The sequence below is a fragment of the Myodes glareolus genome, chromosome 20 (genome assembly GCF_982192425.1).
Source record: "Myodes glareolus chromosome 20, mMyoGla1.1, whole genome shotgun sequence".
NCBI lineage: Eukaryota > Metazoa > Chordata > Mammalia > Rodentia > Cricetidae > Myodes > Myodes glareolus.
The window spans coordinates 46,137,273-46,164,063 of NC_142045.1; the positions used below are offsets into that span (position 1 = coordinate 46,137,273).

The following is a 26,791-nucleotide window of genomic DNA, read 5'->3' on the forward strand; positions in this document are numbered from 1 at the left end:
ACTATTTTTCAGTATCTTATAGATAACAATAAACTTTGAACACCTAATACACTATTATTGAGTGAAATATGGGCAGGCCCCAATCTAAGTGTATATGAGTTGTAAAAACAGACTATAAGCATATCAATTATGTAAATGATCAAGAACTGAAGAAAGATAACTTAATTCATCATTTCTCCTTAAGCAAGTGAATTAATCTTTCTGAGAAAACCTGATCAGTTTCCTTGTGTATAAAAATAACTTATCTCAGAGAGTGGCACTGAGGATTAAAAAATACTTAACAGTGTGTGATGCATGGAAGAATTTTGTATTACTGTCACAATCATTTAAAAAATTAACTTTATTTTTATTTTATGTGTATGGGTATTTTGCCTGCACATATATCTGTGCATTTCATGGATGCAGTGTGTGTGAGGGATTAAAAAAAAAAAAAAAGCATAAGATCCCCTGAGACAAGTTATAAACAGTTGTAAGCCACTATGTGGGTGCTGGTAACCCCAAGTTCTCTGCAAGACTAACCAGTGCTCTGAACCACCAGATCATGTCTTTTAATCAACATAATATCAATGAAAGAACAAAGAATAACATATTCTAAAAAGTAAACAAATATTTAGTCGCTGAGCCTAATATATGTCTCTCTATATCATTTGACAGGATGAAAGAACTTAACAAATGTTCAACTCAGAGTCTTCTATATGGGCCAACATCAGTTTAGTGTATGTTCAGAGAAGGTAGCAGTGCATGTCTTTTAAATAATAGGGTTGAAGGAGTCAGTAGTGACAGTAAAGACTACTTAAAATAAGAGACTTGGAAAAAGTAGATGAACAGAACAAAATCTGAAAACTGAGATTCACAGAGTTAAACTTATCATTACATGAAAATGCACAAAAAAAAAATCTGCAAATGTCCTGAGACTCACAGCACACCCAGAGCTACAGGCATTAGGCTGAACTGGAGAGAATACTGACTAGAAGAGCTGATCTGAACCATGGCTCTCACTACTGTTTCAATACCTTCCCCACATCACACAGCCATCTTTCCATGAAAGTAAGGTACCCGTATGAACAAAGCACACTGAAAAATAAACCTTTGGATTTAAAGAGCATGAGATTTAATGAGCTCTGAGTCTAATTTTTAACAACACTGGCGTTCTCTCTCAGCAAGGGAAAACATGCTAGAGAGAGTTGTAAAAGTGAAGTTCTATTGCATATAAATGCAGTATCATTTCTCTAAATAATACTAAGATTGGTTAATCTCTAACATGAGTTTTTGTGTCAGGCGTGGAGGCACATGCCTTTAATTACAGCACTTAGGAAGAGGCAGATGAATCCTTTTGCATTTAAGGTAAGCCTGGTCTACACAGGTCCAGGAGGTCAGCTATGTAGAGATTCTGTCTCAAAACAAAATTTAAAAAAAAAAAAAGCTTATAATGAAAATTTAACTTGGGCTTTTGAGTAAATGTGTGCTGATATTTTTAAGTGTAGCAAGATTAAATATAATTTAAGAAGAATTATGGTTTATTTAAGGAAAAAAAATACAAAAACATTTCAGTTATTTTCCTAATATAACTGTTCACCAGGACCCCCCCGAAAAAGACTAATTTCTCCTAAGATTTCTGAATACAGTTCAAATAGAGTTAGCTTATTACTTAATAGAAACCTCTCATTATAAACTGATGCCACAGTGATAACAGCATCATTAAACTAAAAAAAGAAAGGAAAAAATACAATAAGAGGAAGATTAAAATCTAATAACATAAAGAGTCTTTGCTTTCAAACCTGAAATTTTAGGCTCCATTGATGCTCAAATTTAATAATGTAGCATAGTAATTATAATAACCTATTTCCAAGGTTTTCAAAAAATTTATTCCAGATTTTGAACAACTGTTCAACAATGACTTACTGAGGCATGTTATTTCAATATACCTGAAATACTGATGACATGAAAAAAACATACTGAACAATCAAGCAGGAGTGTGTGGCCCATTCCAGGCCTGAGCCAGTGGCTCCTCCCAGATTTCTTGGTCAGGCACCATCACACCAAGCACTACCTGAGGGTTCTAGGCCTAGCCATGTGAGAAAAGAAAAGCAACAGCTCCGAGCCAAGCCTTGTGGCTAGGGCAGGCAAGACTCAACCAAGTGCCACCAATCAAGAGCCCTGGCACAGAGTGAATGGGCACCATTATAGTGAGTATATGGTGGGGAAATGAAAGAGGCAGAATGGTTCAAGGGGCTGTGTTTAGAGGTAGATCTGAAGAGGTGAGCATGGTAAGGAACAGGCTGATGTGAATAGCCTGTTAGTCACCCAAGTCCAAGGTGATGACTGAGCCTGGTTTATTGCCAAAGGCCAGGTCTGGGTCTGAGGCCCTGAAGCAGCCATGAAGGGAGCCTGTGTTGATGTCTGTGACTCCTGTCGCTACTGAGAACCATGAAGAGGCCTATAGATGAGAGCTGGCCCCAGGGTCCAAGAGTGAGAGAACTAGTCCTGCCCCTCACCAGCTATAGCACACAGGAGAACTGGCCCTGAACCCTGCCAGGGCAGCACACTAAAGCTGACCCTGTTGTTGGGGGAAGGAGAAGAGCAGGTGAGTCAGCCCTAAGGGTGCCAGAGTAGGAGAACTGACCCAGCCTCTTGTGCATCCCCTGCAGCAATTGTGAGAAAGGACCCTGCACCTAGCCTGGCTAAAACAATAGGGCTGGCCCTGGTGGTGTGAGTGTAGGTAAGCCAAATATGAGGAACCTGAGGCAGAACTAGTCCTGCTCCTTGCTGCAGGCTGCACTGGGTGAGCTAGCTCAGGCAGTGCTGGAGCGCTCACCCAGGTAGTGTTGATGAGGTAAAGCTAGCAAGCTGACCAATCCAGCTACCACCCAGGCCAGAACCAGGGTTGAGTTGGTCCACCCTAACACCCACCTCATCTGTGAACTGTGGGAGCATGTGAAGGGGACAAATCTACTGATCCAAAACTGCAGGATCTCCACAACATAGGATAACAACAGGATGTCCAAGAGGAGCTCCAGTGAGAGCCCAGTATCTGTGGCATAGAGAAGCCAGAGGCCTCCAGCCAGACAGATGACGCATGGCAAGAACACTTTAAGTGAAGGTGAATGAACTAAAGGGTAAACTGTGTGACTCAACAGGTCACACTATGGCTTCCACAACAAGATTCTTCTACATTTTTGTTATTGTTGTTTTTATTTTGTTTTGCTTTTTTGTTTTGTCTGGCTTGGGTTTTCTTTTAAATTTGGTTTTCTTTTGAGGGGAGGCTGCAAGAGCAGAGAAAGGATGTGAGGAGATGGGAAGATGATAAAAGTAAAAAAACAAACAACAAAAACCATATGCTGAGAAAGAATACTTGCCTAGAATATATTGGATCCTGGTTTCATCTCTAATACCATTTTTTAAAAAGAAGACAGACCATATTACTTGACAGTGTGTAATTTTTCTAACAATACTAGGTAGGGAGCTCATTTGAAAGTAAAAATTAAAAAAAAAAAGCCAATGTATCAAGAATTAATTTCAGCACTCCTTCATCAACAGGTTAAAAGTACCTGATTCACTGAGGGACTTGGCTTATCTCTCTTTTTTGAAGAAAACTAGATCATAAATACAAAACTAGCCTAATTTTAAATAATGTCTACTCCAATTTCTCTCTCTCACTCCCCCCCCCCCCAACTGAAATAAGGTTGCTCTATGTAACAGTCCTAACTGTCCTGGAATTTGCTCTGTAGACCAGGCTGGCCTCAAACTCACTAAGATCCACCTGCCTCTGTCTCCCAAGTACTGAGATTAAAGGCGTGAGCCACCACCACCCAGTGTCTACTCTAATTTCTCAATGTCCCCTAATAATCAGTGCTAAATGTCTCCTAAATTCTTGAGCAGTAGGAAATTGGTCATAATATATTATAAATAAGTTATTTTAAAATTAATAGAAGACTAGTTTAAAAACCGTCCAGGTAAACAAGTACGATACTGAAGAGTATATATAGTTCCAGATACTCAGGACACTAAAGCAAAAAGATCAGTTGAACCCAGAGTTTAAGACCAGGTTGAACAACAGCCCCACCTTAAAACAAACACATAGGCAAACAAAGCCTTTCAGGTACTCCTCATTACTATAAAACCCATACCTGCATTTATCTATTAATTTATTTCTTTCCTTAAGGCCTTGCACATTAGGTAGGCAAGCATTCTAACGTTTATTTAAAGCCTCAGTCCCTGGCTTTCTAATTTGGGAGAGGGGTCTCACTTCATAACTCAGGTTGGCCTCCACCTCCCAATTCTCCTACACAGACCCCTCTGGCACGCTGAAATGACAGGCATGAATCACTGTACCTGGCCATGTATCTTTAGTGCAGAACTCTGAACTACCTTAAAGACTGTCAGGGCAATTTTTTACTGTCTATTCATCTTTCCTTGATTAGTCATACCCCTTTCTTTCACCTCGCAAACCTCTACTTACCTTTCATAAGCCATACTCACATTCCCTCTAATAAGGCCTTCTGTATTCACTATGTTAATCTTTAATGTGCATAGCTTGTTACAAGCCAAACTGTACCCTAAAAATTCATGTTTAAATCCTAAGTTTTAAATCCTTTAATACATGGTGTGCTGGTGTGCTCCTCAAGAAAGAGATCAACAGACTCTGAGACAGGGCATGTCAAAAGAGGAGCCAACATACATTGCCTTAGCTTCAAAAAGGGGCTGGGACACATCCACCTCTCATGATGCTCAAAAAGGATCAATATTGCTAATACTTCCAAGTGTGACTCTTGAACTCCAAAACTTGATTAAACAAGGTTCTGCTGCTGAAGCAATATCCCAGCAATATTTTACTATTTAATCCTCAGAAACCGCTACTATCTTTTCAAGCCTGTCACCAAGACCCTTCCCCACTTATCATGGCTTCACTAAAGCTATTTCAGTCTTTCATTTCTTAATCTATATTCCCCAAAATCCCTGACTAACATAAGGTCAGTAAATAAATCATAAGTACAAAAATAAAACAAAGGAACCAGTAAGTAGGCTGCTCGCTAGAGTTGGTGGTTTCTCCACAAACAAGTTATTAACTGAATCAAGTGTTTAGTAAAAACTTATTTTGCTACAACATAATAGTTTACAAAAATTTAGTAATGGGAGTTAGTGTGATGATTCAGTTGTTAAGAGCACTTGATGCTCTTCCAGGTGACCTGAGTTTGGTTCTTGGCACCCATACCAGGCACCTTACAAATGACTGTAACTCCTGCTCCAGGAGATCCTCTGGCCTCCACGGGTACCTGAGCTCAGGTGCACACACCTGAGTGCATATGGATACATAAGCATACAGACACACATGAATGCACATAATTAAAAATAATAAAGATGTTTTCAAACATTAAGTTGGTACTCAATAAAAACTAAAATAAAATCTCAATATACTTAAAAAAAACTATTAGAAATATAATTTACTCAAATACCTCTGTCTGTCAGCCCAGGGTCCATAATTAAAATCTGTTCCTTTACCACAGACAATATCTAATCCCCAGCATGGAGGTAAGTCTTGTAATTTGCAATCTTCACTGCTTATTTCTCCTTCTAGACTCTCTTCTGTTTCTTCTGGAACAAGTCCTACGTTCCAAAATATAGAAAGCAATTTAGTTAAAACCACCTTTAAGAAGTTTCCTTATATTAGCAGTTCAAATATTTTAATCTCACATAACCTTACACCTAAAAATTTAAGAGTTCCAGAAAGGTTGGTGGTTTTTCTTTTGTTTGTATATTATATATCAAATTTATTATATTCAAAATTAAAATTCCATGATTTTAAGGTTTTATTTAAATAAACGTACTGTTTATTTACATAAAGAATAACTTTTAAAAAGTATAAAATAAATAACGTAACTAATTAAACTTAAGTTTTCATCTCAAGAAAAAATTTTTAAAAAACTGTATTTTCCAAAACAATTTAGTGAGAACGTTTTGAATTGCTCTTCACATCAGCAGGTATCAGTGTCCAGACAAACAGAAAACAGATTCTCATAGCCACTCCACACTAGATAATATTGTTAAAGAGTCTGAAGCAATCTGGCCTTATGTGTAGCTAGAAAAGGAAGAAACATTTCAATAGCATACACATATCTATATAGATATAGATAATATTCTCTGATACTTGAGCAAAATTCAACAAATGACACTTCAAAAGATTAGAGTGTAGTAATGAAACATTATTAAAATTTTCAAACTGTCTCAAATTAAAATCTACTGCTCTCTCTTGTATTCTGAGTGAATCTTTTGTTCATGAATGACTCTGTAAAATTATATACTGATTATATAGAAAACAGTGGTTCATTATGTTCATTTTTATAAAAATTGGTAAATTAATTATTAAACTTTTCCTAAAACCACATGTTATTATCACTAACAGTTTCATTAGAAAAGTTGTGAATACTGAGATGCTGTCATACAGCACCAAAGTTTCCAAAACTCTCATTTTCACATGAAAAACTATATGGTTTGTCTTGAATTATTCTTTCAAGTAAAATCAATGTTCCGTGAAGAAAAGCGAGCAGACTTATGACTCAATCAAGTGAGTGCTTTTTCTGAACTCTTGCAGCACAAGTGTTTCATGACACTTCCTTCCCAGTTCATCATACCAAGGGCAAAGACTACTTCTAAAAAGGTAATAAAATTGACATTTTTTATGGTTTCAACAAGGAATTCTTTTGAGAGTTGACATTTTCTGTTGAACCACAAATGTGTGGTGTTGACTTCTGAATACTATTGCTTCTACAATGTCATGACCAAGGGACAAGGATCCTGGTCCTGTACTGAAAACACTGCGACCACACAAACTCTGGGAGGCAAAAAGAACAGAAGCATGACAAAAGAGCTCAAACAATCCAACATTAGGAACTTTTCTCAAATGGAAGCCATCTATCAAACAATGAGAGTAGCTAAGTCTCAATTTTTAAGTTGTGAAGTTAAAATGTAACAAATTGTGATTTTTTCCCCCTCTGAGTTAAGACAAACTCCCCTGTTAACACACATCCCGAAGGTTTTTCTTAGGGTTATTTGTTTGCATTATTTTTGAAGTACATCTATGAAATGCAGTCTGTAGGAAAGATTAGTCTACAAAACAGTAATGCAATACTCAACTCTTAAGACATGATACCTTTTTTTTTGGAATTTGACACTCTCATAGTCATGTTTAACATTTACTGATGCTAACTTTCAGAAATTCTGAAATATGTATGCAACCACATGTCATAGAAGAAACAGAACCAGCCCTATGAGACATACTTTCAAAGAGGACATACCTGGCTCATCCATATAATAGTAGATGTCAACATCATTTGACTGCATCACCACAAAACCCTCTCCCATTAGTCTTGGTGGTCTATGAGAACAAGTGTTAAGCACAACAAATAAATTAAAAAATATATCTTAGACTACAAAATGGTCAGCACTCTAGTGAACAACAGTTAAGAGTGAAGAGAAAAAAGGGGGGCAAACTATAAAGTTCATGACAGATTGGATCTTTTTGTTTTGTTTTGGTTTTTCGAAACAGGGTTTCTCTGTAGCTTTGAAGTCTGTCCTGGAACTAGCTCTTGTAGGCCAGGGTGGCCTCGAACTCACAGAAATCTGCCTGCCTTTGCCTCCTGGGTGCAAGAGATTGTATCTTAAAAAAAAAAAAAAATTTCACACAAACACTGTAACAAATGTAACAAGTTACTCTAGTTGTATACTATATCAGGTTAAGTGATAAAATGACCCTGAAAATTTATTGATAAATTAGTTCAGGAAAAAGACAAACTGGCTTATAGTCCTCACTTTAGGTTTTGAATGAGATAAATCTATTTAAAACAGAGGCTAAATACAACAATAATTAAGAGTAAAACCAAGCATAGCCACTTGGAAATCATACAAAGGAAACCCTTTCTACCATGCTAGCCAACCCTGGAAATTTTAGTTGAGTGTCAGCTAGGACTTAAAATTTGCTTTTCATAATTTCATAAAAAATTTACATTGCTGATATAATTATGAAAAAGCTGAAATATTACAATATAAATTTTATATGTATATACTTAAAATTATACAACTTCAGCAAGAGTTCTTATCATAAAAATAAAAGAGACTGAGAAAGATTGGGAACTGTTATTCTAAAAACACGTGACATGGTGTCTGGTAGGAGTTAATAAAGGGCTATTTCCTCAGGGTCTAGTCAATTCCTGAATAAACGTCTCACCACACTGATGAATATAATGCAACGTACTTCTAAATAAAACAGCTATTTGAGCACAGGGAGAAGTTGAAAAGCTAGACAGGAAAAGTCAAGTGGCTATCTCAAAATTGGACCACTCTACCTTAACCAATTTTTCCAAGAGAGAGTTGTAATTAATCCCATCAATATATTACTTATCCTAGCCTTCTAGATATAAAAATACACCTTTAATGGGCATGTCCTAACATAAATATCAGAGCTTAATTTAATCCAAAATAAATGAGAAGGTAAAAAAAATTATCATTATAATCATACAGAAACATATTGAAAAGTATACCTATTACTTTTCACACAAAAGTTCTAACAGATTGAAAAATATATGTGATTGCTGTACAACTTCTACTACAGAAATGAGAAGGATACTACAGGCTCCTTATATTAGCTATAAAGAAGTTACTATTTTTATGATGTTTTCTTACTCATCATTTTGTAGACCAACATATCTTGGACTAGGAACAAGCATTACTCGAACATTTTCAAGCTTTCCTTTCACAATGTGCATGAACTGGTCAAGATGACTTGAAGGTGGTTTTGTAGTGTAAGTTAAGAAAGCATCATCAAAGTTGATGCACAGAGTCTGAGGTTGGTAATGATTCCCAAAGGCCAAACGTCCCTAAAAACATAAAAGAGATACTATGCCAGCATAGTCTAGTCATTGTTTTTACTTAGCTGACCTAATAACCAACATTCTCAAGCAATAACTGATTCAATTTTAACTGTATATGCTATTTAAATCATTATTTAAAATAATCATTTATTTAAATCAATATTCAAAGAAAATAAAGATAAGTTTAGAGTAACTTAACCACTTGTAAACAGTCCTTCAGGTTTAATAAGTGCCTAAATACACAGCTGGTGTTAAAACAGTTCATTCATACCCTGCAGAAATAGGAACTAAAATGTGCAAAAAAAATTTATTTTCTTACATGGACTTTGTATTTGCAAATAATAATAAGTTCTATGGGTTAATGTGTCAAACATTGACTCAAACATAATTTACTTACTGTGCTCACGTTGACCTTAATAACTGGGATAAGTGATCTCCACGAAGATGTGGGGTCTTGAGACTCTGTTTTTACTTTAACTCTGATGAGAAAAATAAAACTGACATGAAGAAAAACTTAAGGGTATAAAATTAAACTTCCTCATAACATACAAACATTATGCCAACTGCATTTTCCAAAAACATCTAGTGAGTATTTAAGTAAACAAAACAATTAACATGTGAAAATATGTTTATAGGTATATTATTAGGTATTTATTAGGGATATTAGGTAATATATCTTGGCATGTACTTTTTCATGCTTTTTTACAAGCTATAATGAGAAACTATCTTTCTATAATAACACTCTAGAGTAGAATATGACACCATTATTGTACTGTGATACTCATTTTATCATCCCACTTTGTAACACAACAAAGTTAATCAGCTATGTGATTTATATAATCAAGGTATAAAGTCAGTATTAATTTTCATCACCTCTGGCCCCTGGTAACCACAATTCCACTCTATTTCTTTGAGTTTAAGATTGGGGGAGAAGAGATCTATGTTGTTGGTTTCCTTTTTTAAAAAAAACTTGTTTTTAAGAGTATTTTTATTAATTCTTTGAGAAATTCTGTTTAGTTTTGTTTTGAGAAAGGGTCTTACAATGTATTTTTGGTGGAAAAACAAAGGAACTTCTCAAAGATTTAAGGTTAAGAGCACTGCCTGATCTTCCAAGGGTCCTGAGTTCAATTCCCAGCAACCACTTGGTGGTTCACAACCATCTGTAATGAGATCTGGTGCCCTGGTCATCCTCATCAACTTAGATCAAGAAACCCAATACGAACAGGTTCAACAGAATTGCCATATATGGGCTGTCCATGCCCACTTCAGCATTGCCAGGGCATACATTTCATTTCACTCTTACTATGTAGCTGATCTCACATTCACATTTGTCCCTTAAGCCCAGCTGAGCTCAATTATTTTAAACTCCACATATAAACAAGATTATGCTGTATTGCCTTTCTAGTCTTGGCTTATTTCATAATATCTATTTTGTTGCAAATAATATTTCCTTTTTTAAAAAAGGGGATTAATATTTCATACAGTGGAACAATTTTCAAATTAAAAAAATAAATAAAAGGAGAATCTGTGTCTAAAACACAACAGTAAGTTAAAAATACAATGAGCTTCATTTGAAATAATAGTTTGATTTTTAAAAAGAACTCCTGAATAAAGCTTTTAATTTAAGTAACTTTAATATCTCTAGAAAGGGTACACAAGTCATTTCATTTACTAATCATTTTCTAATTGTGACTTATTTTCCAAGACTCATAATAAATTACTATGTATTGAACACTGTGTTGACTCCATTATTTTCTAAGTGTCTTCTTGAAGATATTTCTCTTTCTATAACAGATTTCCTTTTCTGTATGTGTTCCTGTTCTGTCTCTTGCTCTTTCAAAAACATACATATATATAAAGATAACTGATAATGATATATTTTTATGGCAAATACAGAATATTCTATTTTCCATTGTGAAATTGTTATATATTTAAAGTATACAGATACAAAAAGATTTAAATATATATTTCCAAATAAAGAGCAGATTACAGGGTTGGGAATTAGCTCAGTGATAGATTGTTCACTTAGAATGGGCAAGGCATTAGAATGGGTTCAATTCCTAGCACCACCAAGAAGGAAGAACAAAACAGAACAGAACAGAAGACAGAAAGAAGTTACACAAGAAGCCACACGTAATTTTAAGAAACACAAAGAACACAATACTTACACGTGTACTTCGAACATATAAATACGGTGTGTGTTTATGTACACATATTAAAAGGATAAAAGACAAATTAATAACAGTCTATGAAAATGGACTAACATGTTAAGAGATGAAACTTTTTATAAAAAAACTAATCTTGCATTACTTTAATTTTTAAAAGATTATATAACTATAAAAACAAAGGGATAAGGGTTGGAGAGATGGCTCAGAGGGTAGGAGCACTGGCTGCTCTTACAGAGGTCCTGAGTTCAATTCCCAGCAACCACATGGTAGCTCACAATCATCTACAATGAGATCTGGTGTCCTCTTCTGGTGTGTGTGTGTGTGTGTGTGTGTGTGTGTGTGTGTGTGTGTGTGTGTGTGTGTGTGTGTGTGCGCGCGCGCACATACACACGCAAGCATGCAGGTTAAATAAATAAATATTTAAAAAAAAACAAAGGGATAAGATTCTGTTTAGGTGAACATTGTTGATGATATTCTACTAAGAAGAGTTTAAATACTGGAAATTAATAAAATTCAAGTTTGACACTGAACCTTTCAATTTTGGATTGAGTTCTTGTTCTTCCATTTTCCCGTGTCTTATCATCATCCTTCTTGGGTGGAATTATAGTTGGTTCCAAACCAAACAACTCTTGAAGACGTCCATAAAGATCCGAACGATTGTAGACATGAAATTCAAAGTCATTAACTGTGATATATAATCTGGTTTCTGCCTTTGGATCTAAAGACACATGCCAGCAAAATAAATAAATAAATTGATAAATAAATAAGTGCAAAAAAAGAGAATAATGAAAAGAAAGATTTCAATCAATTTTTCAAGAATTTTAATCAAAATATTTAATCAAAATATTTTTTGTCAAATATTTTCTCACAAAGTAAAACAAACTTACTTATAAGAGAGAGGACATTTGTTTCTACAGAGGAAGTTTCAAGTCATCAATCTCATGTGAACCACAGCAGGAGAAATTTATCTAGGATTTCTTTTGTTCTAAAATAAAATGTTACATTTTTGTAACATCTTTTGTAATCTTAGTCTATTTTCCACTTCTATCTAACAGATTCTATTGAATATTCTTTAAAATTGGATAGTCAGTTCAAAAAAATACCCTTAACTTTTAAAAATGAGTGAAAAACTTACTGACTTTCATCTTAGTAGTAGATGAAGTTACTATGCCAAATTAAAATAAGAAGTGTCTAACCTTCCTAACCTTCCTGAAGATAACAAATTTCATCAAAACTATTTTTTTCATGTTTCTTGCAAAAAAAATTGTAATGTTCAAAAGTTTAAGCAAATATAAATTTGTAACTAACAAAATACACTGCCATTCACATTTTTAAAAAGAAAACTAAGAAAAACAAATCATTAATATTTATTTTTCATATAGTAATCATGTTACTTCAATTAAGGTATTTTCTCATCATTTTCTAGGACAACTGGGGAGAGCAGAATAAATGCAGTCCTTTAAAAAAATCAATGGTAGTAAAAATAAAGTAATATTAACTCCAAATACCTGATGGCTATGAGCTGTCATTTATGTAGTTCTCTGACCTAGATTCCTGCTGTTCCTTCAGTCTTACCATATAACTAAGAGCTAAGACAGTGCTCATTACATCAGCCATTCCATCATTCTTCCTTACTGCATATCAAATTCTTAAAGCAGACAGTAAAAGCCATTTTTGTTAATATACATAAAGTATAATTCTTGAAACCAGAAAGCATAAGTACCCATTTTAAATAAACAAGTAAATCAAACTCTATTTTGCATCAGGTTTAAACCTTTGTTTAGTAGTCAACAATGGTTCACCCCAGACTTCAAGGCAAAAGAGTAAGTGGGCAGCCCTCAATGTCTCCAACCTTCCTGAAACAAGACTTAACCAACACCTGATTTCCCTACCCAAATCCAATATTCCTCATCAACAGCAAGTCTGTCTTTTCCATTACTAAAACGTAAAAAGTTTTGACTGTTCATTCATGTCCCATAGACAATCAGACAATCCTTACAGCTTTTCTTAAACATCCAGAATCTAACCACTTTTTAATGCTCAGGCTCAAGTCACCATCTCTGTGCACTTCTTATAACAGTCTCCAAACTAGTCTGTGCTTTTGTTCAGCTCTTCTCATGCTTGTGCTTAACACATTGACCAGATTATTTAAAACTCAAGATCATCTCATCCTCTATTCATAAACTTTCTAATCTTCCTATCTGACCCAGAAAAACAATATGGCCTTTCAAATACCTAAGTTCTACACAATCTACACTCTCACGTGTTAATCCTGCTTTCTACCCAACTCCAAGTAAATTAGCCTAGTAGAACTGGCAATAAAAGAGGAACAGAAGAACCACAGAAAGCTTTCCCTGAGACAGTCAGTTACATACTCTCTTAATTGCTGAACTGTTCTCTTTTAACTCTCCTCTGTCAATGGAGGCTCCTGATTTCCCAGGAGGAACTTCACCAAAAGTACTCCGCATTCAAATTGCCCTGGTTTTATAATATTTTTTTCATCTCTATATTTTCCCTCATTACTTGCTGATTATCTGAATATTCCCAACATGAATGTAGGAAGCTCAGTGAACAGTGGGACCATTTTGCTCACTGATAAATTCCTATTATCTAGAAGAATGCTAAATGTATAGAAGAGCTCATTTGTACAAAAACAATAAAACAAAACAAAACAAAAAACCAGAGCATCTTCCTACAAGTCATACTTCTAGAAAAGCAAAAATCCTAGGTTAATAGTGAGATCTTATTCTGTTTGAATACTTAATAAGTAAAACATAATAAATAAATGTAGAATATTTTTACATTCACACATAGAGTTGTACACGTAGAAATTATTACACAATTCTTCAAGGTCATGAACAACTCAATTTTAAACTCACTAAGGCACATGGTTTCAGGTTTAGTTATCCAACAGTTTAGTAATGATCCTTTAGCACAAATGCTCTAAGCACCAACCAGGTTTATGCTACAAAGGCCAATGGATTAGTTACAGAACCTGGATTTATTCCTAATGGGATCAACAGTGATAAATAAACAAATGAATACTATATAAAATAAAACAGAACTTCTCTCATTTCATCTCTACCCTGTAGAATCTGCAAAAATCATCTCCTTTCAATACAACTGATGAGAACACAGCTTCATTAATGTATTACGGATGCCAAGGAATAAAGATAATTATTAATTTCTAAATATATTTGACAACCCTCATAAATACTAAGTATACAATACTACACTGCAAGATCCGGATTCCTTCTTTCATATCCCGATTTTTTACAATGTTTATTACTTCTCTTACTAGAATGCGATCTCCATTAGAAGAAACGTTAGCTCATTACATTCACTTATTTTATCCCTGAACATCTGCCACATGCCTGGAATATAGGAAGGAACTAAATTCATATTTAAATCACTGATCAAAAATAATAATGGATCTAAATTTTAAAGAAGACAAAATTTAGGCCACATTAAACCAATATTAGCCTAAAGATCATCTTTTCCTTCTAAAAATCAATTTTGAAAAGTATTAAATAGCAAGTTTTCAGTTTTAAAAACACATTTTGACCTCAGTTTTAGAAAAGAGAAACATTTATCAGAGTTCACATTCTATATTTTTCTGTGTCCTATTGTTTTTATTTGTGTTGACCGCACTGACAATATTTCAGTCAGCATTCTAACACTAAATCAAATTTCTGATTGATATTCACACTTACACAACCTGCAGGTCTTCAGGGTCTCTGTCCATGATCCTTTCTATCAATGTCACCAGCCTTCTATAACTCCCAGAAGTATTCTATACAAGCACTCACTCCATCCTTCATCTCTACTCAGACACAGACATGGACACAAGTTGTAATATTTCATTTGTATTTTAATCAATAAAGCTTGCCTGAACATCAGAGAGTAAAACAGACACACTGGTCAGCTTTATAGACCAAGCAGTGTAATGCACACCTTTAATCCCAGTAGCCACACTAGTTTGCCATAGAAACCAGGCAGTTGGGGTGTATACCTTTAATCCTAGCCCTAGAGAAGACTATAAGAGAGGAGGAGCTAGCTCTCAGACATAGTCTCATTCTGAGATTCCAGGAGGCAGGAATGTCATTTCAAACTGAGGTAGAGCCAGTGGCTGGCTATTTTGCTTTTCTGACCTTCAGGATGAACCCCAATATTTGTCTCTAGGTTTTTAATAATCATGCTACAGCAAGTGATCTAAAAGCATATCCTTAGAGACAGAGAAACAATATACCTATTAAAGAGACAGATACATACAAAGATGTACACCACACATTGGGCATTCACATACAGACTTAGAAATATTGAGATACAAGCACCCACATGTACATACTCTTAGAGTCATACATGCATGCCTACAACTAATAGCACAATGACAGTATAACTTTCACAGAGATAACTACACAGAGTTCACTTGCAAAAGCAGTCCACACAGATCAGAAGGTGAATATTCCCAAGATGGGTACATCCACTCAAAGACAGACAAAGCACAGACAGTCCTTCAAAGGCATCAATCCTCACAAACAACAGCTTCTTTTATAAAAAATTAATAATAATAAAATAAAAAATTAAACTGAGATACTTGTAGTGGAGTCTCCAAGAACTAGACAAGGAGATAAGCAGTAAGAAAGATAAAGGTATGTGTAGTGATAAGGCTACTTCCCAAGCTGTCTCAGGCTTTATGTTGATGCAGTTGTCCACGTGGGCGCCATTTGTAGTGATGAGGCAAGCAGGCCTGCTTTTCGTCCCGCCCGGCTCCTGCACGGTTAGCTTTACACCCGAAATAACAACACCCAAATTGTATTCATTTAAACACTGCCTGGCCCGTTAGTTCTAGCCTCTTACTGGCTAACTCTCACATCTTGGTTAACCCATTTCTATTAATGTGTGTAGCACCACGAGGTGGTGGCTTACCAGGAAGATTCTAACCTACGTCCATCTTGGGCCGGAGCTTTATGGCATCTGCCTGACTCTACTTCTTTCTCCCAGCATTCTGTTCTGTCTACTCCACCCACTTATGTTCTGATCTATCAGGCCAAGCAGTTTCTTTATTAATTAACCAATGAAAGCAACACATAGAAAGAAGACCCTCCTACATCAGGTATGGATCCCCACATAATATGTTTTACTAATGTGGTGACCAGAGACAAGTATTTTACTATTTTAACTATACATACCTTGTTTGTTTCACATATAAAATGAGAACTATACTACCAACCTATGGATTGTTATACACAATAAATATTAGCTTCCTTAGGAAATCAACATTTTATCAGTCATATAAGTTACATACAATTACCTCTGTATTCATTTGTAGATTCAACCAACCATGAGAGCAAATATTTCTCAATTGTGCCTGTACTAAACATACACTGATTTTTCTTTTTATTCCTTGAACAATACAATAATTATTTACACAGCATGCAAACTGAAACAAGTATTTTGAATAAGCCAGAAATGAAGTACATAGGAAGAAGGGTGTAGGCTCTATGCAAACATTATGTTTTTTATGTAAAATACTTGAATATTCTTTAATTTCACTACCCATACAAGAAAGAGGGCTGTCCTGAAGCCAATCTTCTACTCATACTGAGGGTGAGTACTATTAGCTTTTGAATTATGCTTTTGAAGCAGTTTTTTATTCTGTGATGTGATGTGATATAATAATACAGTACAGTAGTAATAAAAGCAGTACACCTGTGTTCAATAGTGACTATATTTTTGGCTTTAGTCTAGGCACTTTTACTAACATCTTCTCATACAACCCTGTAGCAGTTGAAGCTAATTACAGAAGACTGAAAACTAAGTTTCTAAATATTGACCCTTAAACAGAAAATTATACTATATTAATTATAATTAATATTATATATCATACTATAATATATTATATATTAAAATTATACTATATTAATTATAATTAATATTATATATCATACTATAATATATTATATATTAAAATTATATTAATGCATGAAAGCAAATATTTAGCTGTAAAAAATTTTAAAAGTACTAAATGATATAACACTAAAACTTGTAATCAACAAAATGATAGAAAAGGGAATACTTTATTATCCTGTCCACTTCTTAATACAAGAATCCCTTCTGGGCAAGAAAAATGCCTAACTAATTATTCAGGTCCATATTCATCTAAACAATATAACACATTAAGATGCAACTAGTGCTGCTAGCAAATTATTTTCTAAAAGAATGACTTAAAATCAATTATCCTAAAACAGAGACTTTATTTATTACAGACTCTATTTATTGCAAATAACTCATTTCATAACAGAGAATATATTAAACCAAATTCATTAAATGTCTCTTTTCTTTCTTTTTTCTTTCCTTTGTTTTTTAAGACAATCCTGAACAACCAACAAATTTCAATGTATTCCTGAACAAAATTATTCCAACCAACATCTATAACAAAGAATTTGTGGACCCTATGGTAGTGTGGATGGGGGAAGAGATGCCCATGTCCTCCCCACCTGTGCCAGGGGAGAAAACGGGCCCTGAAGTCCTAAGAATAGAAGCGAAGTTCCTGCCCCTCACCAGCTGCAGCACCCAGGAGAGGGGTCCCTGCACCTCACTTGGGCAACACAGTAGAGCTGACCATCATGGTGCAGGTGTCGGGGAGCCGACACTGAGGGCATGAAAGCTGGAGAACTGGCCCTGCCCCTTGCTCATTTCTGCCAGTAGTGAACTATTTAGGGCAATGCTGGAGAATGCACTCCAGTGGTGAGGACAGGGGAGAGCTAGCTGGCGAGCTGCTCAATCCTGCAACTACCCAGGTCCAGAAGGAGGGTTATGAGTTGGCCCACCCCAACAAGTACCCCATCTATGATCTGTTGGAGCAAGTAAAGGGAATGGTCCTGCAGACCCAAAGATGCAGAATCTCCACAACACAGGGCAACAACAGGACAGCCAAGAGAAGTCCCAGAAAGGGTCCAGCACCAATAGTGTAGCAGAAACCAGAGGTCTCAAACCAGACCAATGACTCTGTAATGAACACTTGTAAGTAAATATATGGATAAAAGTATTTACTGCATGACTCACTGTGTCATACTGTCGCTTTCATGGTGAGATTGATCTTTCCTTTTTTATTTTCCTTTTTTCTCTTAAACTTCATTTTATTTTGGGGGGGTTGCAAGAGCAGAGGACAGATACAAAGGGATGGGGGAAATGAATGAAATCGAGATGCATGATGTGAAAGATACAAAGAATAAATAAAAAGAAAGTTAAAAAAAAGATTTGTGAACATCACTCTTCTCTTCCAATAAAACAACTCTAATTTCTAATGGAAATCTTAGCCCTTACCAAGAGGCACTTTCTTTTTTTTCCCCCTCCCTTGAGATAGGGTTTCTCTGTGTATCTCTGGCTATCTTGGAACTCACTCTGTAGATCAGGCTGGCCTTGAACTTACAGAGACCCAACTACCTCTGCCTCCCTGAGTGCTGAGAATTAAAGGCATGCACACAACCACCGCCCAGCTCCAAGATGCAGTCTTTAATTCACCTCCTTGGAAGTCTGTGTAGCTTCTACTATTTTCAGGCCCACACTCTAGCTAGACTTCGAAGATTTTCATCAAGGAATGTCAACCATCTATACTGTCTGGATAATTGTCGAAGCACATACATCAATCTGCCCGTAAATCAGCAAGAAATCATATATTTGCTATAAAGTCTTACTAGAGAAAATAGCTCACTCTTATCATATGTTAAAAATAATTACATAATCTACTAATAGTGCTTGGATTTTGTCAGTGCTGAATTTCAACCTATTCACTATTCTATGCACTTTATTCTAAAACTTTGATCCCAAATCATGAAAGACTAATAATGTATATAGATTCAACAGTGCATTCTACCTTGCTATTTCACATGCCTTTACTTTTGACAGGTATGATTGTGAGCACATTATTAAGAACATCAACTTCCATAATAGAGAATTCCCTTAAAAAGTACATGGAATATATAAGTTCACAACTAACATTAACTCAATAGTGAAAAGTGGAACTCTTTCCTCTAAAACTCAATGAACACCTATCTACCCTCATGTCTTTTCAAAATTGTTGTAGTTCCTTGTCTCAGCAATTAAGCCAAGAGAAATAAATTAGGCATCAATAGGAAAGAAAGTCACTTAAATTGTTGTTTGCTGACAACATGGTCTTGTTAGAAAATCCTCAATATTTCACCAAAAACTCTTTTAAAAAAAGAATTCAGCAAAGTTACAAGACTGAAGATAATCAACATAGGAAAATCATTAACATTTCTCCACACTAACAGCAATTTTTCAAGCAAACAATCTCAACAAGTTACCAGAAATATATATATAAAGTACTTAAGATTAAATTAACTAAAGGAGTTAAAGTCCTAGACCCAAGAGAAAACACATTCCATATTCATGGGTTAGAAGAAAGAATACTGTTAAAATTTTACTAATGAAAGCCATCTACAGAGTCGATGTAATTCCCTCAAAATTCCAGTATCACTTTTCACAGCTGTAGTGTTGTAGATGAGAATAGCCCCCACAGGGTCATAAATGTGAATACTTGATCACCAGTGAGTAGCACTATTTGAAAGCATTAGTAGGTGGTGGGCCTTGTTGGAGAAAGCTTTGAGGTTTTAAAAAGCTCATTCCAAGTCCTAGGTCCCTCTCTACCTGATGCCTGTATATCTGGATGTAGACTCTTGGCTACTACTCTAGCACCATGTCTGCCTGCATGTCACCAAGATGATAATGGTGAAACTGCATTGCAAACCAGCCCCAATTAAATGCTTTCCTTTTTAAGAGTTGTCATGGTCCTGGTGTGTGTTCACAGCAACAGAACACTGACCAAGATAACAGCTAAAGAAAAAATAATCCTAAAGGTCATGTGGAATTACAGAAGAATTCAAACTGTCAAGGAAACCACAGCACAAAAATAATGCTAGCAATAGCTCACATGTTCAATGTTTAACTATATACAAAGTGATTACCACTAGAACAGCACAAAACTGGCATAAGAGAGACAACTAGACCAGTAACAGAACACAAGAGACTACTAATGAACCCAAGAACCTACAATAAATTGATTTTCAACAAAAACATACAATGGAAAACAAATCTCTTTAATAAATGATGCTGACAACTATAAATCGACATACAGGACTTCATCTCAAAACCACATACACAAAAATCAACCAAAAATGGTCTGAAGACTTTAAAATCTCAAATCATAAAACTACTAGAAAAAAGTAATAACAATAACAGAGTAATAACTACATACCACCCTGGTCCAGGTACTGATATTTAAACTTGACCCAAAAAAACACAGGTAAAAAAGACCAACTGTATTATGTCGAAATAAAAGTATATTCATAATAAAGAGAATAATTAACAGAAGGTACAAACTAATCATTTTCAAACCATATTAACTGATAAAGAAGTCATCTGATAAAAACTGTACACAAAATATATAAGGAACTTAAAAGTACTCTACTGGAAGAAAACTGGTTAAAAAACAAACAAGAGACGTAATGAATGTGAACAGACAAGTAGTTAGCACCACTAATCATAGGTGGCGGCACATACTTAAGGACCCAGCTACTAGAAAAGCAGAGGCACAAGCATCTCTTGCATCCATGAGGTCGCGACCAAACTGGGTAACACAGCATGTATTAGTGAAGAGAAGCTGAAGAATGTGGATGTCTTACAAACATCAGAGTGATGTGGGTCATTTTATTCAGAATATGGTTAGGTCCACATTTTCAACAGATACTAGAAACATGGATAGAGAGCATACTGAGGACATGACTGGATAATACAGCAAAATGAATGATTAATTTAAGCAACAGATAAAATAAGAGCTTTATAAATGCCAAGTTATTAAAAATTATTTATTATGTGAAATACTTAATACATATAAAGGAAAATTCTGATTATATGATTAAATACCTTTGAAACATATAAAAAAGAGAATTTACCATGTTGTTTCTGCTTTGGGTTATACATTTTCCACCACCGAAAAATGATAAATCCATCTTGAATCCTGAGGGAAGGCAGATTATACCAGATTACAAAAGCAAGAAAACAATTTATTGAACTCATTTTTTAAACCCAGGCTGACCTAAAAATTGCTGCAAAGCCAAAGATGACCTTGAACTTCTTTCAAGTCATTCTGTCTCCACCTTCTCTACCACACCCAGCATTCCTTAGCTCATCCTTGTTTTATCTTCTTTCAGGAAAAAAGTAAAGAACTGCCTAACTCCAAATTAAGAAGGAATGTTGTTGAATTGATAAAAATTGTACAGATTTATCATGTATAACACATAAAAATTACTGGGCTTTTCTAACTATGTGAAACATAATGCTAGAATATATTTACAGAAAAATGAAGTGCAGGAAAAAATATATTTTAAATAACATTTTAAAGCATAAAACATATTTTAAAAGTCAAATCTTAAAGAAGGTGTTAATAAACTCAGGGGAAAATTTCTAAAATACTCCTTCCTATCTGTCAATGACCTATGATTTCATACCTTAAAAAGATCCTCTCTGAGCTTTTATTTTGATTTAGAAATATTATAGGCTACCACAAAAGTTGCTTCCCAGTTTGAAATGATGTAAGCAATACCAATCATAGTATCTCTCAATCTAAACTTTTTTCTAAGTCACAAATTTTGAAAACTCACAAAAATAGAGTAAGCTTTTCTTCAAAGCTTACAGAAAACACTTTAATCATGTTATTATTTCCTATTATACTAGATTAGTTTTACATTCTCACAGCAAAATTATAGTTGCTAATATGTACTCAATACTTGCATGCTGACCTTGAGAAAACTGATGACTCATACCAATAGCCCTGACACGTATGCCATGTAACAACGATTGAAAGAGTCAGCTAACACAATGGTTCAATTTTCCAGCTACAAATCAAATGAAAATATTTGTTTCTATGAACTGCTAGGTAGGAAATATTTTGCTGGTCTAAATAATTTTAAACATTGCTTAATAAACAACTTTTGATTTATGGTTTATTTGAATAAACAAATATTAAATAAGACCATATTAAGAACATTTTTATAATAGTTCACATTTGTTTGGATCTCTTTTCATTTTTTGTTACCTAATAGACATATCTTCTGTAATGTAATATATTTCACGAACCATGACTTTGCCAGAAAGAACAGAGAAAGAGAAGGAACCTGTTACAGAGAAAAAACAATGGTAACTACAGTAATCCTTAATGCATAGTAGAGCATTTAGAGCTTAGACTAATCTTAAACCTTTAAATAAATAAATAATTCATCTTATTCCATTCCCTTCTCCATATACTCACAAGTCTTATAAATCTCTCATTTTTCTTTCCCCAATGAAACAAAAAGGGCTAAAATTATCAGTATGGGCTGAACTACTAAATAAACATTTTTATAACTGTTCCCTATAGGTAGATCCTTTAATTAAAAACAGCCACTACACATACACAAACAATACCTAACTCATCATTTTCTCCATTAATCTGTCTGTATCAGTCATTTCTCCTAATTCACAGAAGACAATTTATGCTTCAGAGAAGATTTACTTGTGCTCATTAAGAAGTTTTTTAATATGAGGAATGCTGGACCAGCCACCTCTAGTTCCATTCTACCCAATTAACCACTGGGCTTCTTCCCAAGGAACATGGTTTCCTAACGCAAATGCCCATCCTCATGCAAAATTTCTCCTGACAACAAGAAGTCGACTAAAAGTAGTCACAGATGAAATACACAAAATTATCTCAACTTATAAATTTTTAAAATAGCAACTTTATAAAAAGGGGAAAATCTATATTGAATATTCAAATTCAAGACAAACTTTAAAAACATTCAATTTGAATATTTTGTTTTTCAAATATTTTTATAAGCATATTTTTTAAGAAAAAAAAAAGCCAAAAAGTTACTATAGAAACACTTTAAGCAATGACAATACGATAAGTAAAAGTAACCAAATGACAGTTCATTACTATCTAAGGAATGTTACTGGAAAGACCAAACAATTGGATTACTTTAAACTCATGAACCAAATGATGTTCTAAAGCTACTATTTGTTAACAAAATATAAATTTATTTTTCTCATTTTATAAATAAAATAATATCATGAGATAAAAATCATGAGATAAAATAATATCATGAGATAAAATAAAATAAAATTTTATTTTATCTCATGATAAAAGAAAAAAATATAGTGTTAAACAACTTACCAATATGGATATAGCCATGTTTATACAATCTATTAAGGACCAGTGTTAAAATAAGACCAACATTCCGAGAATTATAGTAGGTGAGATAAATAATCCATCCACAAGACAAAATGGTAGCTGTTTAGAGGGAAAACAAATCATTAAAGATTTACTTCTATATAGTAATCTGCATTTTTAACAATTTAATACTTAGAATTTTAAAATCACGAGTTCTTTCTTACATAACTTTCTTTTTTTCTTCAGTTATTTGCCTAAATAAATAAAATTTTTAAATGTAGATGCTAATCAGATTAAAGTGCAATGCTTCAAGAACTTGAAAGGTATTGTTCCATGCCTCTGCCTTAAGTTTTGGTTAAGAAAGCTAAATTAGCAATTATTCTGAGTTTTTTGCCTTTACATGTAAACTGGTGCCTCTTACAGCCATCAACATTCTTTTTTGTTCTATATATACTCTACGCCCTCTTCTCTGCCCATGATTCCCAAATGTGTCCTTTCAATTGTATTCCATAAATCCTGTATGTTCTGGGTTTTTTTTTTTCTCTCTTACTATTTTACCATGATTATCCTCTGAATATTCCAATTTGTCTATCATGTCTTCAAGACCTGGAATTCAATTTCCATTTGATCTATTTTATTAGTGAGGTTTCCCTAAGTTTTTTTATTTTGACCTACTGATATTTTCATTTTCAAAATTTCAAACTGATTCATTTTCAGCACTCATATGTCTCTACTGAATTCTTCTATCTAATCTCTCTGTGCTGCCTTCCTTATTTTGTTCAATTGTTTGTGCTCTTTGAATTCATTCAGTTTACTCAAGTCTTCTTTGCTTTCACTGGACATCATCATCATCATCATCATTACTATTATTATTTTCGAGACAGAGGAGTTTCTCTCTGTAGCTCTGGGCCTGTCCTGGCACTCTCTTCTGTAAACCAGGCTGGCCTCAAACTCTCAGAGATCCACCGGCCTCTGCCTCCCAAATGCTGGGATTAAAGGCATACATCACCACCACCCAGCCCTTATATTATCCTTTTGATTTCCATGAGATTTCATTCAATTTGCTCTCATTGAAGTCTATTACTATATAATTAGGAATTTTCAAGTGCATAGTTATAGTCTTGCTTTTTTAAATGTTTTTGTTTTGTTTTGTTTCGTTTTTGCATTTCTGTGTTGGGATTTAAGCATCTGGAACAAATCACTGGCTGGAATTTTTTTAATCACCATATTTTCTTCAATGCAAATATCTGTGGTGTTCAAGTAGAACTATATTATAATATGCTTAAGGTGTCATTTTCCCCCACTAGACTTGACTCATCTCAGAGCAAACTACTAATTTCAGGACAAGTCTATTATGAAAACAGAATTATCTTCAATTAAAATATTGCCCCAACCCTAAATTTGGATGAGTACAAAAGCACAGTATGCAACAAGGTATTAGTGACTAAGAACAGTATGGAAAGAAAGTAAAACTAGTCATTGGTATTAGAGCAGCACACAGAAAATAAAAGAAGGAGAAACAAATAAAAGGATATAACAGTAAAGATAAAGGGAAGAGATAAAGCAGCTCCATTGGATAGCAAAATGAAAAGAGAAAAATGTAAAGAAATGTAATCAAACAACCTAAAACCACCCCAGCACTTGGGAAACTGAAGCAAGACGACCGAAAAATCCTGGCCAATCTATGAAAAGCCAAAAATCTTAAGAAAAGCCAAAAATAAGAGGGAAAAAGAGAGCAGAGCAGAACAAAACTAGTCCATTCAATTGAATTAGATGATACATAAACAAAAAGGAAAGAGAAATAGGTGGGGTACAAAGTCTGTATGTGGCTTCCCACATGCCTGGTCTTCCTCCAGGCAGTCACTCATGGTGCCATCTCCCCCTTTTCAAGTCCCAAAGATTTATTTTCAATTTTCTTTTGTTCCTTCACTATTTAAACTAGTGTTGATCTTTCACCACCGGCCTGTTGGATAGCTGCACTCCATGCGTACCCAGTTTACTCCCCCACAGATTCTAACAGTCTGTACAGCTTCACTCCTCCCAGCTGTGCCCTGCCCAGCAGAAGTCTGGTACAATGAGCCAGTTAAGGAACAAATCAGCTCCAGGGACAGATGAGCAGCTCAAGGGCTGCAGCACCACAATCATACCATTCCTGGTTAGGTCACGGATACCAGAGTTACTACCTTAGACATGCCTCTTGATTTTTTTTTTCAACTTAGAGAAAAATTTTTGTTTTTTTAATCAACAATCTCTACTTTTAAAAAAGTAACAGGAGTTGGGGAAATGGCTCAGTTGGTACAGGGCATGCATAAGGATCTGATTTTGGATCACCAGCACTCACATAAAAGTTGGGCTTGGCACATACAACCTGTAGAAAAGACCTGGGAAGCAGAAGCCAGAGATAGGGCAATCCCCAGAGTTCACTGGCCAGCTTGCCTAGTGAAAGCAATGAGCTCCAAGTTTATTGAAAGACTCTGTCTAAAAATATAAGGTGGAGAGAGACTGTGGAAGGCACCCCAGTATCAACCTCTAGTCTTCACAAATGTATGTACATCACACACACATACACCAATACAAATGTGCATAAACACATACTAAGAAAAGAAATAGAATCCAAGAAATTTTGTCAAGGAAACATTAAATAGGCTACCTGTGGTCGTGTGAATGTAACTGGCTCCCATAAACTCATAAGGAGTGACAGACACTACTAGGAGGTGTAGCCTAGCTGGAGTAGGTATGGTACTGTTGGAGAAAGTGTGCCTCAGTTTACTTCCTGCTGCCTTGCAGATCAGGATGTCGATCTCTCAGCTCCTTCCCCAACACCAGGTCTGCCTAAGTGCTGCCATGTTTCCTGCCATTATAGCAGGAAACTGTAAACCAGCCCCAACTTAATGTTTTCCTTTCTAAGACCTGCCATGTCTCTTCACAGCAACAGAACCCTAAGAGGCTGCCCTCTCCTAAATATTTGTAGTAACTGTTGTAACAATAACCTACTTTTTTAAAATGTCACTGATTATGGTAGAAATAAATCAGCCTTAATTTAACTAGTCATGAAAGTTGTCATCTAAAATTTATATTTTTTAAAATTGTATTTTTTAAATACCCTGTTCAACAATACACAAAAGGAAAGACAGAAAAATCAATGTTTTTATAATGAATTGACCTTTTCTTTTAAATGTATAATTGTTTTCTAAGTAAGGAAAAAGTAATGTGTAGCAGGTTAAAATGTGACCAACCAACATCACAGTAAGATCTTCACTTTGTTCAAAATAATGCTACAGTTTTTAAAAACAAAGCTATTACTTTGTTTCATTTTTTGGATTTTATTAATAATTTACAGTAGTTTTCTTTTGTCAAAAAGAAAATATAGAACTCTAAGTCTAAGTTGTAATTCAATCCTACCTACATATTATAAAGCACCATTATTCCTTCATGAATATCACCTCTACCCATATTCCTGCCTTATAGTATATGGCATCAAGTCACATAGACACAAAATCATGCATTTAGTAAAAATTGCTATGTAATCC

General features: G+C 34.7%; 1 protein-coding gene across 10 annotated transcripts in view; it reads right to left on the reverse strand.

Annotated features, from left to right (window-relative positions):
- Bltp1 (bridge-like lipid transfer protein family member 1) overlaps nt 1-26,791 on the reverse strand; it is a 182,171-nt gene that overhangs the window by 147,452 nt on the left and 7,928 nt on the right. For all 10 annotated transcript variants that reach the window (XM_085682396.2, XM_085682395.2, XM_085682390.2 and 7 more), the window contains exons 4-11: nt 23,265-23,381; nt 22,152-22,230; nt 21,010-21,074; nt 11,564-11,750; nt 9,262-9,343; nt 8,677-8,870; nt 7,293-7,372; nt 5,454-5,604 (exon numbers count right to left, since the gene is read on the reverse strand). In XM_085682396.2, coding sequence (XP_085538522.2) covers nt 5,454-5,604; nt 7,293-7,372; nt 8,677-8,870; nt 9,262-9,343; nt 11,564-11,750; nt 21,010-21,074; nt 22,152-22,230; nt 23,265-23,381 — 955 coding nt within the window. The remainder of the gene's footprint in view (nt 1-5,453; nt 5,605-7,292; nt 7,373-8,676; nt 8,871-9,261; nt 9,344-11,563; nt 11,751-21,009; nt 21,075-22,151; nt 22,231-23,264; nt 23,382-26,791) is intronic.